We start from the raw sequence: 18,817 nt of genomic DNA, 5'->3' as shown, positions 1-18,817 counted from the left end.
TCACTCCTCTGAATCCTTCAGTAAATATTATTAGGAACCCATTTTGTCTCTGGGGATTCCACTGAGCAGACACGGGAATCTGACATTCCCTTGGGAGAAGAGATGGAGGAACAAATGCCATATAAGCCTATGATTTTAGACAGCAATCAGTATTAAGAAGAAACTGCAAAGTAAAGGAAGAGCAAGACCTTGGCTGAGGGGGAGGAGGAACATGAGCTTAGGCCAGGTAAATGCCCTCTGAAAAGCTGGGTACATGGCAAGTTCCAGGCCATTCTAGGCTACTTGAGACTATCTAAAAAAAAAAAAAAAAAAAAACAAAATAAGTCACATGATGACACAGAAAGAAACAGTTGAAGCTAGTATCCCTGTGCCATGATTGCTCAGGACCAAGCAGTAAACCTAGACCCCCTATTCAGATCTAGCCAATGGACAGCTCATTCTCCATGGTTGTGGGGAGAGTCGGGGCTGCCTCTGACATGAACTTTGGTGCCCCCTAATTTGATCATTTCCCCTTGGTGGGGAGACTCAGATGCACACAGAGGAAGGGGAAGCAGGCTATCTAAAAGAGACCTGTGGTTATTTGGTGGGGGAGGAGGTCCCCTTCTGTCAGAGGTCTAAGGGAGGGGAATAGGGCAGAAGAGGGGGGGAGGGTGGGAACGGGAAAATACAAGTGAGGGGATAATAATCATGATGTAATATGAATAAATTATAATGCTAACAAAAAAAGAGGCCTAGGGAGCCTTTGAGGAGGTCAAGCAGCTAGGAAGTGGCTAAGTATCTTGTCATGTGATCACGGAAAACAGCTGGAGACATTATGGAAACTGTAAGCTGTATGGGAGCTGTAAGACAACAGTAGGGTACAGTGATCCAATCTGTCGTCTTAAAGGCTCATCTGCTGCCTTTTGAATAACACGGCTTGCAGGGGAGAAGACAGGCATGGAGGAGGCTGCTACCCCTGCCCTCCCATGGGCAGAGCAGTGACAGTGGAGGGAGAAAGCATGAGATCCAGTCAGAACAGTTCTGGACCTTGTTGAACCAAGGCCACTTACTTGTTATACACTTAAATTACAGAGGAAGCTGGACACAGAATGGAAAGAGTTTCCCCCTCCCCAGCTGTGTAAACAGGTGGGTCAGAGTCACAACAATTTATTGTGGCCCTACTAAGCTTAAGACATGTCTATCAAACATGAGGCTTGATACCAATAGCTAATAACCTTGACCCTTATCTACTTTGTACAATAACAATTATATAGCAGCATTAATATTCTTAATACGTTACATGCAATGTGTCCAAAGCACTGTAGCTGGAACATGGAAGAAGCCTTTAATTCTAGGTTGGACACTAAGGCCTATATACTTAACTCCAGGATAGACTTTTCATTTATAAATTAACATCCCATACTGAACTTTTAGGTATACTGTGCTGGCTTCTCTGTTCATGCTGTTTGCCTAAGACATCTTGCTTTTTACATTGTGAGAACATGGTTGGTAAGCCCTTGCAAAGGAGGCTAGTTAGAAACAGGGCATATAACCATGTGAAGGGTATTAGCTGTGTTGACATGATCTCCTCAACCAGGAGAAGCAGGATGTGTTTATTCCTTTATGAGGAAGCCAACATAGGTTTGGCTTCTCTCTCCGTCAGTACTACTCTCCGTCAGTACATACCCACAAAGAACCGAAAGTAAGCACTACATAACACAAGTACCATCAACAGATAAGCCGGCAAAGCGCCCGTATCTTTGACTAAAGACAAGCAGACTGTCGCATTTAATTAAGCTGCAATATTTCATCATTCTAATGGCATTTGAAACCTGAGCTTGGATTTTTATATGCCCTGTTCTGCTTTCACTTTCTCCCAGATTGATAGGATGGGTAGCACTTACCATGAGCATGGGATAGGGATCTTCTCTGGCCACTGCCTTGCAAATGGACACTAAATGAAATACAATGCAACTGGAATTTTGGAGTTTATTAGGAAAGAAGTCAGGGGTTAGAGCCCTGCCTGGTTAACACACTGTGGCATCAATTCCTAACATACTGTCACAGCTGCCCAGTCCTGGGCTGCCAGCAGGTAAGAACATCAAGATCCCAGAACAAGGTGAATTCAAGATTAGGAATAAAACTGTCAGCATTTTTGAAGAGTACTCTGACATTCCCCTGATCTTCAGACATTATGAATTGGAAAATGTGTCATCTGATATATTAGATCTTTGCTAGTTTTCTGCATTTTCTCATGTCACCTACTGCCCTGACAATCAATCATGGCAGCGCATGTGTACTTTAAGTCCCAGTGGCTTGAAAATATGGTAGTGCACTCTTTCAGTTTGCTTTTTGTTGCCCAGATAAACAGCATGGCCAGAAGCAACTTGGAAGGACAAGGTTGACTCAGCTTATACTTTCAGGTAACAGTCTATTGCTGAGAGACGTCAAGACAGGGACTCAAAACAGAAACAGGAATGGAAGCAGAGGCCACAGAGAATAGTGCTTGTTCCTTATGGCTTCCTCATTCTGCTTTCTGAGAGCACCCAGGACCACCTGTCCTTTCTAACAACAGCAGTGCCTAAGAGTGGGCTGGACCTTCCCCCATGTCAATCAACAATTGAGGCGGTTCCTCATAGACATGGCCACAGGCCAATTGGATCAGGGAAGCTGAGAGTCCCTCACATGCCTCTGGGCTATCTACATCAAGGTGACAACTGAGCTTGCTAGGCAAAGAGTTTCTACACAGGGTCAGCTTGCTGCCTGTGGGTACAGAGCAAGTGACACTCAGAGTCTTCATTGAAGATTTTGCTACAAATGACTGTAGGGGAAATTATTATTAAATTATTGTGTGTACTACAGGGTAGGAATAAGACAGAACAGCTTAACACATAACACATGATTACACCTCAGGAGAATAACTATATTTACTGTTTGTGAGGGTCTGTTTTTGTTAACTTGACACAATCTAGAATCATCTGAAAAGGGCGTCTCAATGAGGAACTGGCTGGATTATGTTGGCTTGAGAGCATGCTCGGAAGATATTTTCCTAATTGTGTTGCCTAAGATGGAAAGATCTATCTGGAATGACTGTTGGCAACACCATTTTGTAGGCTCAGCCCTGGACTGAAAAAAGAAGAGAGAGCAAGCTGAGCTCTCACAGGCATGCGTTTGTGCACTGCCCTCTGCTCTGGACTGTGCATGTGGTGCAACCAACAGCAGCTTAGACTTCCTGACGTCTTGATCTCTGCACGATGAGGGGTTGTCACCTGCAATTGTGAGATGGACAAACCCCTTCTCTGTTAAGACTTTTTTTTCAGGGTATTTTAGCACAGCCACAGAACCAAAACTAAGACATCACTACACCATCTCACAGAAGGTGCTAAGGTAGAGAAAGATGAGGCAATCCACCCAGATGATGGAGAAACCAGAATTCAAACATAGGTGATTTGAATTCAAAGTTCACCCTTTCCCTGTGCTGAGGGTGATCTGGTCGATTATCTACCAGATGACTTGGGAGTGAATTTTCTCTCCAAGGCCTCCTTTCTGGAACAGTAAAGTCAGGCTTCATTCTGACTTTGCCATCGACTGGCTAAGTGACACTCAGCAAACTATTAAACACTCTCAGCTTGGTTGTGGATAATAGAGATGGTAACAAAAACCCTGTGCTGAAAAGGCTATCCTCCATAAAACTTTGTACTGATTGACACAGGTGGCTATAAAAACTAACAGCATCCCTTTATTTACCCGATAGCACTGCATTTGCTGCCCAGCCCACTGATTTCTTTAATCCTTAGGAATGCCTAGAGTGAAGGGCAACTCAGCCTTTTCTGCCATGCCTCTTGATTTGGAATGCTCCAAAGTCAGAATCCCCTGCCAGGAACCTCTGTGTGCTGCAGCCTGCCCATCACAGATTACACCACACTGCACGCCACTTCCCTCCCACATCTCAGAATACCCACCACCACTGGGACCCCCTCCTGGTGCCACATGTATGGAGACAGATGCCTTGAGGGGCTAGGGCCCGCCATCCAGTTTCTGCTCCTGCCACTTCCTTCCGCAAACTGCATTTTTGTTTGTGAGTGTCTGGAGTTGACCACATGCTTCCAGCTCTAATGAGTGATGACAGCTGAGGCTGGACGATTGTAGCAATAAAACCTTGGCTCTAAAATCCGGCTCCCTACCAGTTTCTACCGAGTCCAACCTCTCTTGTGCAGGCACCTTGACTGATACGTGCAGCCAATTTCCTTTGGTTTTATAGGAGAATGCATACACCCGGAGCCTGAGGGCTGTGAGGAATGCGAAACATGACAAGCCCATCTCAGATTAAATAGGATTAATGTGTACGTAGCTGACACACTGCATTCTGTTTGCCATTCCATGGGATTTTAAAGCTTGCAAATAATGCAACAAGATAATTTATACACACTAAAAATAGAAGGGATATTACTTTTCTCCGTGAGGAGGTCCGGAGAGGGAGAGAGGACAGGAAGGAAATGGGGGGGGGGGGATGTAGTGCTCAATTAAAGATGAGAGGCATCGTCCTTGGAATATGTCATTAGCTGTAATCTTAAAATCCACCACTGCTTTTTAGGGCCTTGAAACAATGTACTAACTGCACAAAACTGATCATATTAAACAGGAATTCCAGTATGCCATATTAACGTAAATTTTTTTCACAGCAAAAATAGCCCATTCAAATCCTTCAATATTCTATAACGTCACCCTTTTATCTATATCATATGAAAAATAGATATATATTGTCATATTCAAATATATGCACATGTATGTATATTCATATATCATTTCAATTATCTGAGGTCACAACAAACCTGATTTCAACATTTTGACAAGTATTTTTCTTAAATGCATCAACCTAACTAAATCACAGTATACATGGCATTCGTTCTCAGGAAAAATTCTAGCCAATGAAATCTCATTCCAAAATGAATTAATTACCTTTAGAAAACTCAAACCTTTGGTCAACAAACAATTTAGTAACTCAACAAATATTTAAGAAATTCTAACTCCACCACTCAAGGCATAGAGATTCTTTAGAGAACCTTAGAGTTTAATTTAAAGTGTTCTGAACGTGTGACCACAGTCTACCAAGAAAACAAGCCAGTGTAGGCAGAAACATCTCATGTAAAACTCAGGTGTTTTGTTGCTATACACAAAACAATTTATGTCATTGCCTTCTCCAAAATCCTGAAGGCTAGAGGCTACTGGGTTTTGTTAAGTTCATTTCCGTGGAAGTTTATCAAGGCAGAGTCTCTCAGATGTTAGAAGACTCAGCAGATATTCCTGATAATGATAATGCTGAACAAACCACAAGAAGATTGAACTAGTAATCTGGGCACCTTTTCATCTCCAGAATCCTCTAGAACTATCTAGATGCTTCCAAAGATGAAGTATTGTAGATGCCTCCTTCATCAGTGTATAGGAGTAGCAGGTCACACCCATAGGTACTCAGGTAGCTTTCAGGACAAGGACATTTTCCCCATACAGGAGCTACACCTCAATGGTGGTGTGGCAAATCTCTTGCCATTTACCACTGAAATCTCATTAGCTATACTCAATGTATGTTAGGGGCTATTCCAAGCATCAGTAAACTTCAATGAAAATGTGATTCAGTACCAAATAAAACCATATTCATTTGCTCCACAGGATCTGACTCCCAACGGAGCAAAGCAGTAAGGACCCACCTGCATCTGCAGCCGTGACAACCAGGACAAAATGATCCCTTGCTTCCCGGTCCAGACTCTGGGTCACTCGAAGCTCTCCACTGTCCGTGAGGGCAAAAGCATGGTCTTCATTTCCACCAAGCAGAACATAGGAGAGCTGGCTATTGGGCCCTTGATCATCATCTCTTGCCACCACCTACGGGGGAGAACAGTTACATGGCTGCAACGAGTCACCTAACATGCGAAACACATGAAGCAACTGCAAGATAACAGGGGGTCGGGTTGTGGGCAGAGCTGCAAGGGTATAGCTTCAAGTTTTTAAAAGAGAAGCCTAGTGAGACAGCTCAGTGGGTAAGAGCACTGGCTGCTCTTGCAGAGGGCCCCGGTTCAGTTCCCAGCATTACATGGTGGTATAAAACCATTGGTAACTCTAGCTCTAGGGGATCAGATGCCTTTTTCTGGCCTCCTTGAGCATCAGGCACACATGTGGTACACATGCAACATGTACGTACAAGCATGAGGGCTAAACATTCATACATGTAAAATAAAAATAAGTCTAAGGATGTTGTAAATAAAGTAATAAATAACAGTATGCGTCATTCACACATATTTGCATAAATCTGCACATAAACAAATGTATAGGGTTTGTGGAAGGCTTTCTAAAAATGTACACCATGTGGGGTTTTTTTCCCCCTTGTTTGTAAAGAGGGAAGGCAGAACAATATTTTAAATGAACTTTTCCGAATTTTGACAACACCTTATGTGTGAATATTATTCTTGCAGTATGAGAAAAATTTTTAAATACTCAAATGAAAAAAAAAACGTGTGCAAGATGAGTGCATACAACGGAAATGACTAAGTTTCAGGTATGATGCTTATAAGCATTGATGTTCAAGGTTTTCTGTAACTGCATCTATCCCTCGCTGACAGTCAGAGGATGGAGGTCATAAACACAGCTCAAGAAGGAAGCCTTCCAGTCTGACATCTCACAGCTGTACACATCCTGCTGTGTTTAAGTATACTGACCTGAAGAATGGTTCTGGGCAGGGTCCCTAAATTTTCAGGAACATTCACAGAATATGGAGACAGCTCAAATACAGGGACAAAATCATTCATGTCAAGTAAAGTGATGGTGACGGTGCAGGAATCCGTTCTGGGGCTACTGCCCCGATCCGTGGCCTGAACGGTTAAAGTGTAAGCAGGGGTCGTCTCTCTATCCAAAGACTTAGCCACGGTGATGGCTCCTGTCACTGAGTCAATCCTGAACTCCTGATGTGTGTTTCCGCCCACGATGCCATAGCGAACCTGCCCATTGGTGCCTTCATCGCTGTCTGTTGCAGACACTTGGATTATATCTGTGCCAGTGAGAGTGTTCTCCTTAATCTGCACTCTGTACATGGCCTGAGCAAAAACAGGGTTGTTATCATTGATGTCAAGGACCATAACCACCACCTCAGTAGAGGACGACAGAGGTGGATGCCCTTTGTCTGTGGCCACCACTGTCAGGCTATAATTGGAAACCTCCTCTCTGTCCAGCTCTCCAGTGAGATGCACCTCACCGTCAATTGTCCCGATGCTGAACTTGTTTCCCAAAGGGTTCAGGAGAGTATACTCAATGTAGCTGTTGGGGCCACTGTCTGGGTCCGTTGCTTGAGCCTTGAAGACAACAGTGTCAATAGGTGTGTTTTCCGGAATGTACATCAACTTGGGGGAAAGAAATGTGGGTGGGTTGTCATTGACATCTAACAAGATGATGGAGACCTGGGCCGTGCTGGTGAACCTGGAAGCAGGAGGCTGTGGTGAGTCATGGACCTGAATGACCAGGTTGTAGAAGGACTGGCTTTCCCTGTCCAAAGTTTTTAGTACTTTCAGGACTCCGTGCTTGTCCACTCCGAACTGCCCGAGGCTGTCACCTGAAGCGATGCTGTACGACAGCTGAGAGTTGACACCTAGAAGTGAAAGAGAAAATGTTAAGCTTATTGATCAGGCGGTGGTGGTGATCTAAGCCGAAACAAAGCTTCTGCCGAGTCTTAGAGCATTTTGGGTACATTATCCACCAAGATTTTTTTCTGAGTGATTCCACTCGAATCATTCGAAGTGATTGTGAATGATTTACCTATAGCTAAATGCTCTGGTAAACACTGCACAGGTGTTTCTTTTCTTTCCAGCTTCTGATATGAAAGGCAGTTACAATCTGGTGGACAAATGATCTATACAGGGGGTGTTATTTACTGCAATGCTGAAATGTGAAATTGCCAGAGAGAAGAGGAGGAAAGGTTCCAGAAAGCAGATATTCTTTCTAAACATTTCTTTGTTTCTATCACATTGCTCTCTGGGGGCCAACACTACAAATGCCACTCGCTATATTATTAGCTAAACATTTATAACTTTGGAAATTTATTGGGGCCGACACCAGTTTTCAGAGACGGGTAATAAAATGTTCTGATGTAGGACATTAGTCATGGATGCTTAAAGTCTCCTTTTACATTTCTTGTCAGAACTAATAAAATACTTTTAATTCCTATTACGCATCTGGCCAAGCAATGTCCTTTGAGGAAATAGCGCCTCTCAAGCTTTATGTACAATCCAACCTTTGAATAAGTAGTCCTTAAAGGAACTGTTAGCAAAAAAAGTTATACATGAAAGTCTGCAGGCAAAAGGGCTCATGCTATTGATGGCCCATGTTTAAGTAACACCATTTTGACCCTAAGAATATAAGTCATTATTTGATTTTTTTTTAAAAAAAAAAACTATCTACTTAGTTTTTTTAACTTGCAGCAATGACTTTAGCAAAGATAGTGAGGAAAGTATATTTGCCATTATGTTTTACTATCATTGAAAGGTGGGTTCTAGAGCAATGAAAACAGACAGAGATCAGATTTTCTGCCTCATAATAGTATTATTTCAACTGCTCAAAATGTCAAGCATGTTCTCACATCTCATCTTAAGTAATTTTTCACTGTTTAGCTTTCTGATTCCTACCAACTGGAAGCAATGGCTGCTCTTTGCCAAGAGTCTCCTAGAAGAGTTTACTAAATTGTTCAGGTAAAAGTTTGTCCTCAGGGGTCTGCGAATACCTGAGTACACATTTGCTTTCACTTCTTCTGAATATCTAGTTCCCTTTCAGGCAAATTAGCCAAGCAATAGAAAGAATTTCTTTCTCCAATGTGGTCTGTCCCTTGACCCGGAGGGTCTCTCTCTCTCTCTCTTGCATCCTTTCCCCACGTGCTGATAACAAGGAAACACATTTAGAAAGCAAGGCTGAGCACTGAGACAGTGATCTAAAATTTCTTGTGTGACCTTTGATGCATGGATCTTTGGAGACAGAGATTATGCCTTGTGGTCATTCATGTGAGCCATTTACTGGAGAAAACTCATGGATGAGTGAAGCAGAAGTTATAACCTTAGGAGACTGAACATCATAAACATAAAATATAAACAACTAAAGTTCAGGGGCCACCCACCAATCCACCTGCAGGAGGGAAAGGGTCAATGATCCAGATTGAACAAGATCGGCTGCATGGTTCACCATGTCTTATGCCTGCCCAGGTTCGGAAAAAGTTCCACCTACTTTCATATAAGATTTTATATTTCATTGAATACGTCAGGGGTGCTCTCTACATAAAGTACATTTTTGTAAGTATGGTTTCTGAGTCTCCTGAGGCCAGAGCAAGTGTGGTATTCCTATTCTTGAGATCCACAGGCAGCCAGACACGAAAGGCAAAACAATAACAAAGAACAGCCATAAAAACCTTAGTTCTGTACAGACATACAGAATGATCCACAGCCAAGACCAATGGAAAGTAGAAACAATTAGTGGAGACCTGGGTAATCCCCACAAACCAGTGAACCAGGAGCCATCACAGCCTGCTGAAATGGCTCTGAGCAACCTTGGCTATCAGGATAAATGCTATCCTATGGAAGACAAAAAGTCAAGGTCATAAGGCTCATGGCCTTCCAGGAAGGGAAAGGGGCCAGGGAACCAAAATGTAAACTTTCAACTATCAGGATGAATAAAGGTATTTATATTTAATTTATAATCACAGATAAACCAGACAGTATCACTTAAAATAAGCCAGAGATAACTATGATCTTTGAAACAAAAAGGTAGCTGTTATTTCACAAAATGCTGTAAGACAAGAAATAGGTCTTATCTTAGAACTGGAATCAACAGACAATGGAAAAGAGTGAGTTGTATTTTAAAAGGGGGCGTTTCCCTCCAAAGAGTTTAACAATTATAGAATTCCTGGCTTGAAGTCTATACCTAGAAAATACGCATGGCCCCAGAAGGACTCGGAGCCACTCTTAACATTGACCCTGTCTGGAAAATTACAAAGATCTAAGCATAACCCTGCCTGTTTCTTGCACCAAATGTCAGAGCAGAGAGACAGGAAACACATTTTTTTTCAAAAATTTAGTAAAATGTTAAATTTTTTTATACAGTGGCCTTTTACAGTCCAGTGGATATAACTACACAGAATACAGGTTGTTCCAACCATTCAGATTCAACTTGCTCCAAGTCCTGCGGTTTCACAATTCTTCTTGAGAACTTGATTGTTGTAAGTGTTGCCCAGGTGCACAAAGGTGTGTGCATGTGTCCGTGTGGTGGGGTGGGGATGGGGTAGTGTGCTTAGATGTGAATGAGTGTGTGTGTGTGTGTGTGTGTGTGTGTGTGTGTGTGTGTGTGTGTATGTGTGTTTGGTTGTGATCATATAAAATTGGCATTTGATGTATGCTTTATTCCTAAGAAACTGCAGCACATTTATAAATACATGTAATAAAAGTAATGAAACACATTTTGAAACCATAAACTTGCCTGCCTTACGAATGCATGCATTCAGCCACAATCTACAAAATGCTGTCTTGGGTATGAGAAGGGCTAATATTTGCTTGCCTCTGATGTGGCAAACATGCGCAGTACTGACTGGGTTACCACTCATCTTCACGGAGCGTGTTCCACAAGGTTATCAGAGAACTGCACCATGAAGTTGGGCCCTCGTCCAATCTATACCATGCACCGAGGATAAATTGGCATAGTCATTCAGAAAAAGTGACAGTTGTGTCCCTATCTGAACAAACTTGTATGACCATGATGCCTCAAGTGGGCATGTTTTCCAGCATGGTAAGAGAGAACATATTGCCAGGAGATGCTAAGCTACAACTTTTGTTTGTGTATTGGCAATAATGTAAGATTGGCCTTATTGTCAGGATTATGTACCCTAAAGTGTTCAAGTTTAAACTCTGAGTGTGAGCATTAGACAACTCAAAGTGTTAAAGCCGCTCTCCTGGACCACTTGTCTGTGTAAGAGTATCACCCATCGGGACATTCTGAGCAGAGGCTAAGGTGAGTCTGTTAGTTTTCAGTGTCTCACTAGCATTGCTCATAGACATGCCGGAAGTGTTCGCTGTAATGGTGTTGGTGTTCTTGCATACAAGGTCGTTCTTATCGTTATCCTCCAAATCCAGAAGGAATGGGAACTGTGTCCTCTATTTTAAGTCAAGGGGCAGGAAATGACACTGATAAAGGTATTCAGGCTGAACAATGGCTTAACATAGTTTGAAACTTTTACAGTTTTAACCAGAACAATGAAAGAGGGAAACGCCCTTTAAAAAAAAAAAAAAAAGATCTGGTGCCTACAGTTACTGTGTGTCTGTGACTGCTTGTGCAGGAATCATTTCAACAAGTTTTTAAAATGTTAAGTGTGCTCATTTAATCATTTTCACATTGTTTTACATCTAATGTTCTGGGGGTAAAGGAAACCTACTCCAGAGGCTACACTGGGCTGCAACAGACCAGAACCCACATACGCACCAGGCAGAAAACTAGTGGGCATAGGAAGCTGACCCAGGACTGCAGCATTGGGTCCTGTTTTCCATCCCCAGAAGTAACATAAAAATGCTAAGCATGGTGGCACACACTTGCAATTCCCACAGTAGGGACCCAGAGACAGGTGGGATCTGGTAATGCGTGGCCAGACAGGCAAGCATGTCTGACGGGTTTCAGGCCAGTGAGAGACTGTTTCATAAAACAAGGTGGACAGTGCCGACAGAATAACAGCAGAGGCTAAGGTCTGCCCCCTGTGCATGCAAACATGTACAGCAACATACCCCACACACACATGCACACCTGCACACACGCATGTACACAAGCACATGTGCACGTTGAACATATCCACAAGAACAAATAACTCAAGAATATATGTACATCACATGATAAACACTCTATGTTCATGTTTTGGAATGGGTAGAATAAATTAAGGGGCTCAGGCAGCTCACAAATGTCTGTGGGTTCTCTGGGGGGCACTGGCACACATGTGTAACACACACACACACATTAAAATATAATAATTTTTTTTAAATCCTGAATTTCATTATATACTAGAAGCTAAACAAATCCCAGGCTTTCCAGTCCATGAATTCTTGCCAAAATATTATTAGACTTTTCATATAATAATATGTCATTTAGTTACTCACTTTAAAGTATTTTTAAGACTTTTTTACTCTTTTGGCAGCAAAAAAAAATTTACTCTTTCAAAGTTCAAGTACCATATGGGCTGGCAAGATGGATGAACAGAGTAACGGGCCTACAGTGAAGACTGGTGGCCTAAGTTGCAACCCCAGCGTGCACATCGTGGAAGGAGAGAGTCCATTTTTCTAAGTTGTGACCTCCTCAAATAACATGGCATGTGCATCCACACACCCAAGTACACACCAGGTAAATGAATAAATATAATAAAAATTAAAATTAAAAGTTTGAGTAATATATACTATATATACATAATAGATACATTTTTATCTAACATAAACAGTATAACTTTTTACCCTGACCACTAAATTACTGGTAAAACATTTAGGACAAAAACTAAAGATGAAATTTGTAAAAAGCATAAACTTATAGTGTGTATGTAAAATAATTATGTGATAAAAATATGACAAATTGCTTGATTTTTAAATCCTCTACAGGTAAATCAAAACAAGTATATATATGAATATGAATATATATTCATATATATTCATTTATAAGCAAATGAATGAATAAAATAGTTAATAATATAATACTATTATTGAACGCATGTAAAATCTACACTATTTTAATGGAGCTTTACAGTATGTCACAGAAACAACATACCGTCATCTGCATCAGTAACATTAAACACAAGGACAGTGGATCCGATAGGCAGATTTTCCATTAAGGATGTGCTGTGGGAGTTCATGCTGAAGACTGGAGGATTGTCGTTGACATCGAGGATGTTGAAGTAAGCTCGGATGGAGGTAGACTGTCCACCCCCGTCCTCAGCCCGGACCGTGAGTATGTAATACTGCTGCGTTTCATAATCCAGGGCTCGAGTCAAGTTGAAGACACCAGTAACTGGATTCAGGAAAAACACCCCATCCCCGTCGTCTTCCTCCACCACGTAAGTGATCTCTCCATTCACGCCAGAGTCATCATCCGTGGCTAAAATAGCTGCCACCAGAGAACCTGCCAGAATGACAAACCAAGTCGGAAATTAGTGGACCAAGTGGTGCTGCGTTATTCCTAAGTATCCATCATCACTGCTGAAGATGATTCCTTAAAAACGCATCTCAGGGCATGTCACCTACCGGGGGTTGTATCTTCTGGGATGTCGAAAGAGTACACAGGCCTGGAGAATTTGGGGGTGTGGTCATTCACGTCGCTAATGGTGATGTTTATCCTCATGTCCGAGGACTGAAGGCCGTCGTCAGCACGAACCAGCAACGAGTACTTGGACCGGTGCTCTCTGTCGAGCCTCTTGGTGGCTATCAGGTCTCCAGACTCGGGGTCAATCCGGAAGCTGTCGTCAGCTCCACTAATGAGAGCGTACGTGACCAGAGCATTGGCACCCTGAGGGAAAAGACCAGACCTGTGAGCGGCTGCAGTCAAGAGCTGGTTGTTTTCAGTGAGGGTGAATTTGACAAAGGGAGGATTTGGGGGCTTTAAGTGCAAGTAAGAGTATACAGCTTCAAAAGGTCAGAGAAAATAAACTCAGCTAATGAGAGAAGAATTTGTGTCCTGACCATTAAAAATCGGAGATGAAATAAAGACATAAAATTCATATGAGCTTAGACACTGGATGACGGTTTGTGGCTACCAGGTCTGCACGATCCACAGCAATCTACAAGATCAATACAGTCCCTCTCAAAGTACTCATGACCTGTTTATTGACATAGAAAACAACACAGAGGGCTGGAGAGGTGGCTCAGCAGATAAGAGCACTGACTGCTCTTGCCGAGGACCCAGGTTCCATTGTCGGCACCCATGTGGAGACGTGCAAATGCCTGTAACTCCAGTTCTAAGGGATCTGATGCTCTCTTCTGGCTTCCACAAGCTCCTGTGTGCACTTGGTACACAGAAACTCACACATGTTCACACACACACACACACACACACACACACACACACACACACACACACGTAAATCAAAATAAGTAACAAATAAGTAACAGGAAGAAAACGATTTTAAAATTCACATAGAAACACAAAAGACCTAGATGAGACGGAACGATGTTAAGAAGAGCTGGAGGCATAACTCCTCCTGATTTTAAACTATATTTCAAAGCTACAGTAACAAAACTGCATGCTTAGACATATTCACAACAGAGCAGAACAGAAAACTGAAAAATTAAACCATGGGGGTAGTCGAGTGATCTCTATAAAGCTGGAAAGAATAAGCAGTTCAGCAATGGTTATTCATTCACATGGCAAAGAAAGGAAGGAGCAGGCCTGGTGTCTCACACTGTGCTCAAAAGTCAACACGTAGTGTAGTGGCTGAACTCCTAAATATGGGGCCCGACATTGTCCCAAGTCTCTTAGTCGAGATGCAGGAGGAGTCTCTCTTCCTGATGATGTTGGCCTTGGTGATTAGATCACAGGTGACAAAACCACCAAGTGGTAAGGGGGATGACCCGAAACTGAAGGACTTCTGCAATGCAAAGGCACCGACAGTTGTGAGGGCAAACTATACACATGCTAGGAGGGTCATTTCCAAAGGACCCAGAGACCACAAAGTAGCAACTGATGTAATTACAACAACAACAAAAAATGACTGAGGACTCATGTAGCTGTCTCTCCAAAGAAGCTAGGAAAGGCAGCAGGTGTGTAAAAAGTTGTGCAGTGTCACATGTCACTAGCTGCCATGGACATTCAAACAAAACTGCACAGACGTGCCACCTCAGACCTAACAGGGCAGTTACACACAGAACACAAGAAGCAACAAACATCAAGAACTTGAAGCAATTCAGAGCCTCACCACCTGTCAGGACGAACAACAGCAAGGAACACACACAAACAAACACACACACACACACACATACACACACACACACACACACACACACACACACACACACACACACAAAAGTGAGCCTGAAAATAGATTCAGCAATTCCATTCCTGGTATTTATGCAAAGGAACTTACGTTCAGCGGCCTTCACTGGCTTTTTATATTGTATTCCCAAAGCCACTCTTAAAATGTAATAAAGAAAGTGGCTAAAAACCCTCCTGTAACTTAATAAGAGGAGGGCTGAGGTTGGCACATTTCTACTCCTGTATTCACCTGTTTCTAACATACACACTGTAATTTGAGGGTTGAACAAAAACATCCAAGAATCATTTTTCACTGCTGATCTGCCCACATTCTGGACCATTCTAGTTCACAAGGAAAGCCGCTACCTAGTACCACAGTGACCAGGGGATGACAACTATATTCTAGACTCTGCAAGTGATACGGATTAGGAAGCCTACAGAGTTCCAAGAGACAGGAACATTTTGAAACCAGCATACAAAGGATTCCATACGTAGAAATGCCCCATCTACAAAATGAGTCAGGATAATACACCATGTCTTCAAATGGTAGCCACTCTGAAAGGAAGTGAAGAGCCTGTCCCTACAGCGATTGGTTCCCCTACAGTACCAGCTGCGGCTATTTACTCATGAACAGCTGAAACGTCTGGTCAAGAGTCGTGGGTAAAGTGTGGGGGAGGGGCGTTGCAAAGTCTGTTCATTTAACATGTCAATCTTGTCAAGCGGGACACACCATGAAAGTGCTATCCCTGAGCTGCCTGAGGCAGAGTCCCCCAGGAGGACTCTGGGATAAATAGCAATAGCATGCAATTGGGTTTTCCAACCTGAAGTTCTTTTCAAAAACTGAACTTTTGAATGTTCTGGGCTGTCCTTAGCATGCAGGCTTGGTGACTGGAGAATGTGGCCTTCTAAAACTGATCCCGTTACTCAGTGCCTTACAGTTTCTCTAAAACATGAATATTTTCCAGTTATGGTAATTAAAGAAAAATTTATGGGTTATAACCAATAAGTTAATAGAATTTGCCAGCAACATCTACATCGTCAGCATTTTCGAGACATTTCTCCACAGTCAGTAACACAGCAACTTCCTGGGTCGCTGCAGAGTACAAGCCGCACCTTGCACTTCAACACTGTTCTGACAAAACAGATGAAGAAAAAGAAAAACACAGCAAAGGCCCCGGAGGCCGGGAAGCATTCCAGTGAGCTGTTTCCATTCCAGCTAAGAGGTGAGGAGCTGAGCAAGCAAAGCCCTTAGACCAAGAGGTTATCAAAAATACCAATAACCCATCGCAAACAGCTCAGAGGAAAAAGACAAATCTTGGAATCCTGTAGGGAGCTTGTGTGTCCATTCTGCTCGATAAGGATCAAAGAAATGCCAGTTCCACACAAGGAGAGCTGAACAACTCTGTACTGTGGGATCTTCCCCCTATTTGTACAGTCATCATCAAACCCCTACCCAGATCTAGCCAAGGGACAGGACATTCTCCACAGTTAAGTGGAGACTGGGCACACAAACTCTGGTGCCTCATATTTGGCCATGTCCCCTTGATGGGGAGGCCTGATGGCACTCAAAGGAAAGATAGCAGACTACCAAGAAGAGACTTGATACCCTAGCATCATATTCTGGGGGAGGAGGTCCCCATCAGTCACAGTCATAGGGAAGGGGAATGGGGTGAAAGCGGGAGGGAGGGAGGAATGGGAGGATGCATGGGATGGGATAGCAATTGAGATGTAATATGAATGATTTTATCTTTCAATTTAAAAAAAATAAAAGAAAAAGGTCTGCTGAAGGAGGAGAAAATACCAATGGGCTTCATCACAAAAAGAAAGAAAGAAAGAAAGAAAGAAAGAAAGAAAGAAAAATGAAGAACCGTCTTAAAGCACCTTCAGATTTCTGGTGGGTATATAGACTTAAACGTTGTGACACACCCTGTTTTACTGTAAACCCCCCCAACAAGCAGCTCTTGCAGCCTGCAGGCACCCCAGTCTTCTTTCCCCTCTCCCTTAACTTGCTCATGTGTCTCCCTCTCCGCCTGTCTATTCCCGCTTTCCCCCTTGCACCTCCACCCTGCCTGGCCCTGAGCAGGAGGCTTACACACTCTGCATCTTTACATTCTGTGTCTTTCTCTTTACATTCTGTGTCTTTCTTTGTAAAGTGGGACGTGTAGATGATCATGCCTGTCTGCTTAATTATGTATTAAATCTAGGTTCCAGCCCTCAACAAAAAATGAAGCAAACCCAAGTTTCATGATACCCAATTTGGATGTAAATATCTAGAGAGATAAGGCACGTTCCACCCTTCCTCAAATGTCATTGAGACTGCAAGCATCTCTTAAAGATGAACGTAAAGGCAGTTGGGCATGAGCCACATACAGGCTGCATTCAAAGGCACAGCAAACCAAGAGAAGCATACCACGCACACAGCACAGCATAGCACTCATGTCAACCGCATGTGTGCTTGAGAGGGAAATGTAAGTACAAACAAGTCAGTGTAATAGTTAACAATGCATCTAACAGTCCCAAGAGGACAGTTCTTAGACTTGTGTGCTGATTAAAACAATTAAATTCCCACTTACAATGCATTTGCAATCCACTATAATTTGGGTTGAGCAATCCCATATCAATCATAATATTCCACAGATTCAACATCCACAACAATAAAATATTTATTAAAATGAACCTCAGTGTTGCTTCATTTTTCTAAAATAATTAGAACAAAACATTTCAAACAAAGGAGTTTTATATCTCTCTTCCTGAGAAGCAACTACGGCCATTCAGTGCTGAGTAGCCTCCAGCAGCTGCAGGAGACTCAAGTGGGGTTCATGGAACTTCATAAATTGATACAGCTAAACATGTTATGTCTGTGATGAGCTTTAATAAGCTAATAAGCTTAATAAGATAAAGCATACCAGAAGTGACATATAAGTCAACAGTACAGGAGTTCAGTCTCACAATCACTAGTACTCACTGACCTGGGAACCAGTGTTGACATTTCGCTATACAAAATGAAATGGCAGGCACCAAGGGAAAATATTTTCTAGAGGAAAACTATAATCATCTAAAAGTTTATGTTCCAATCTCTTCCCTTTTACTAATTTTACAAAATTAACTGACTAGGCTAATTGGCTGTTAGGACTAGTCTTTATTTTTTTTTTTCATTTACCTTTCTAAATTTATATTTTTCAAACAGGGTCTCACTGTATAGCCCTGGTGCCTGTTATTCACTGGGTATACCTGACCAACCTCCAACTCACAGTGCTCCACCTGCCTCTGCCCCCAGATTACAGATGTGTGCCACCACGTGCAGCCTTGGCCTACTTACTAATTCAATGTTAAATAACTACATCTATAAACCATTTAATTATGGTTGTTTAAAAAAGCAGGTGTTCACACATAGCTGTAGTTGAGGGGCAAAGCCAGTTCTGCGTGGGGCATGAGTGAGGGTTGATGGGAAGCTCTCTTGGTTGCTTAGGAAGGCTTTCCCCTCAATATCAGAGTATTAATTAAGCCTTTTACTCAGGAAGGGAGAAAACAAGCAAGGAGCTTTTATGTGGGCAAGTGTCAATTACTAATATGACGCTCCATACAATTTGTAGCATAGCTATTGTGTGTCTACACTTACAATAAAATATAGAGGGTGATGATCTATATTGTGTCCAAATTTCACATTCATCAATAGGTATGAAATTTGCTAATTGAAAGAACTCATTAATTTTCTGCGTGCCAGCCTTAAATAAATAGTACACAAATTTTAATTTATATAGACATAAATAAATATATAATTATTAAAAACATAAGGATTTTAAGGTCACGTTAAATACTATTAGTGTGA

At 42.3% G+C, this 18,817-nt stretch overlaps 1 protein-coding gene across 1 annotated transcript in view; it reads right to left on the bottom strand.

The window, feature by feature from the left end:
• Positions 1 to 18,817, bottom strand: part of FAT4 (FAT atypical cadherin 4) — a 133,062-nt gene that overhangs the window by 54,397 nt on the left and 59,848 nt on the right. The window contains exons 3-6 of the mRNA XM_084768703.1: positions 13,266 to 13,527; positions 12,793 to 13,143; positions 6,690 to 7,612; positions 5,685 to 5,859 (exon numbers count right to left, since the gene is read on the bottom strand). Coding sequence (XP_084624829.1) covers positions 5,685 to 5,859; positions 6,690 to 7,612; positions 12,793 to 13,143; positions 13,266 to 13,527 — 1,711 coding nt within the window. The remainder of the gene's footprint in view (positions 1 to 5,684; positions 5,860 to 6,689; positions 7,613 to 12,792; positions 13,144 to 13,265; positions 13,528 to 18,817) is intronic.

Source organism: Acomys minous (assembly GCF_964271855.1).
Source record: "Acomys minous genome assembly, chromosome: 19".
Lineage (NCBI taxonomy): Eukaryota > Metazoa > Chordata > Mammalia > Rodentia > Muridae > Acomys > Acomys minous.
Note: the sequence above shows the minus strand (reverse complement) of the source record. Positions and strands in the feature narration are given on the sequence as shown.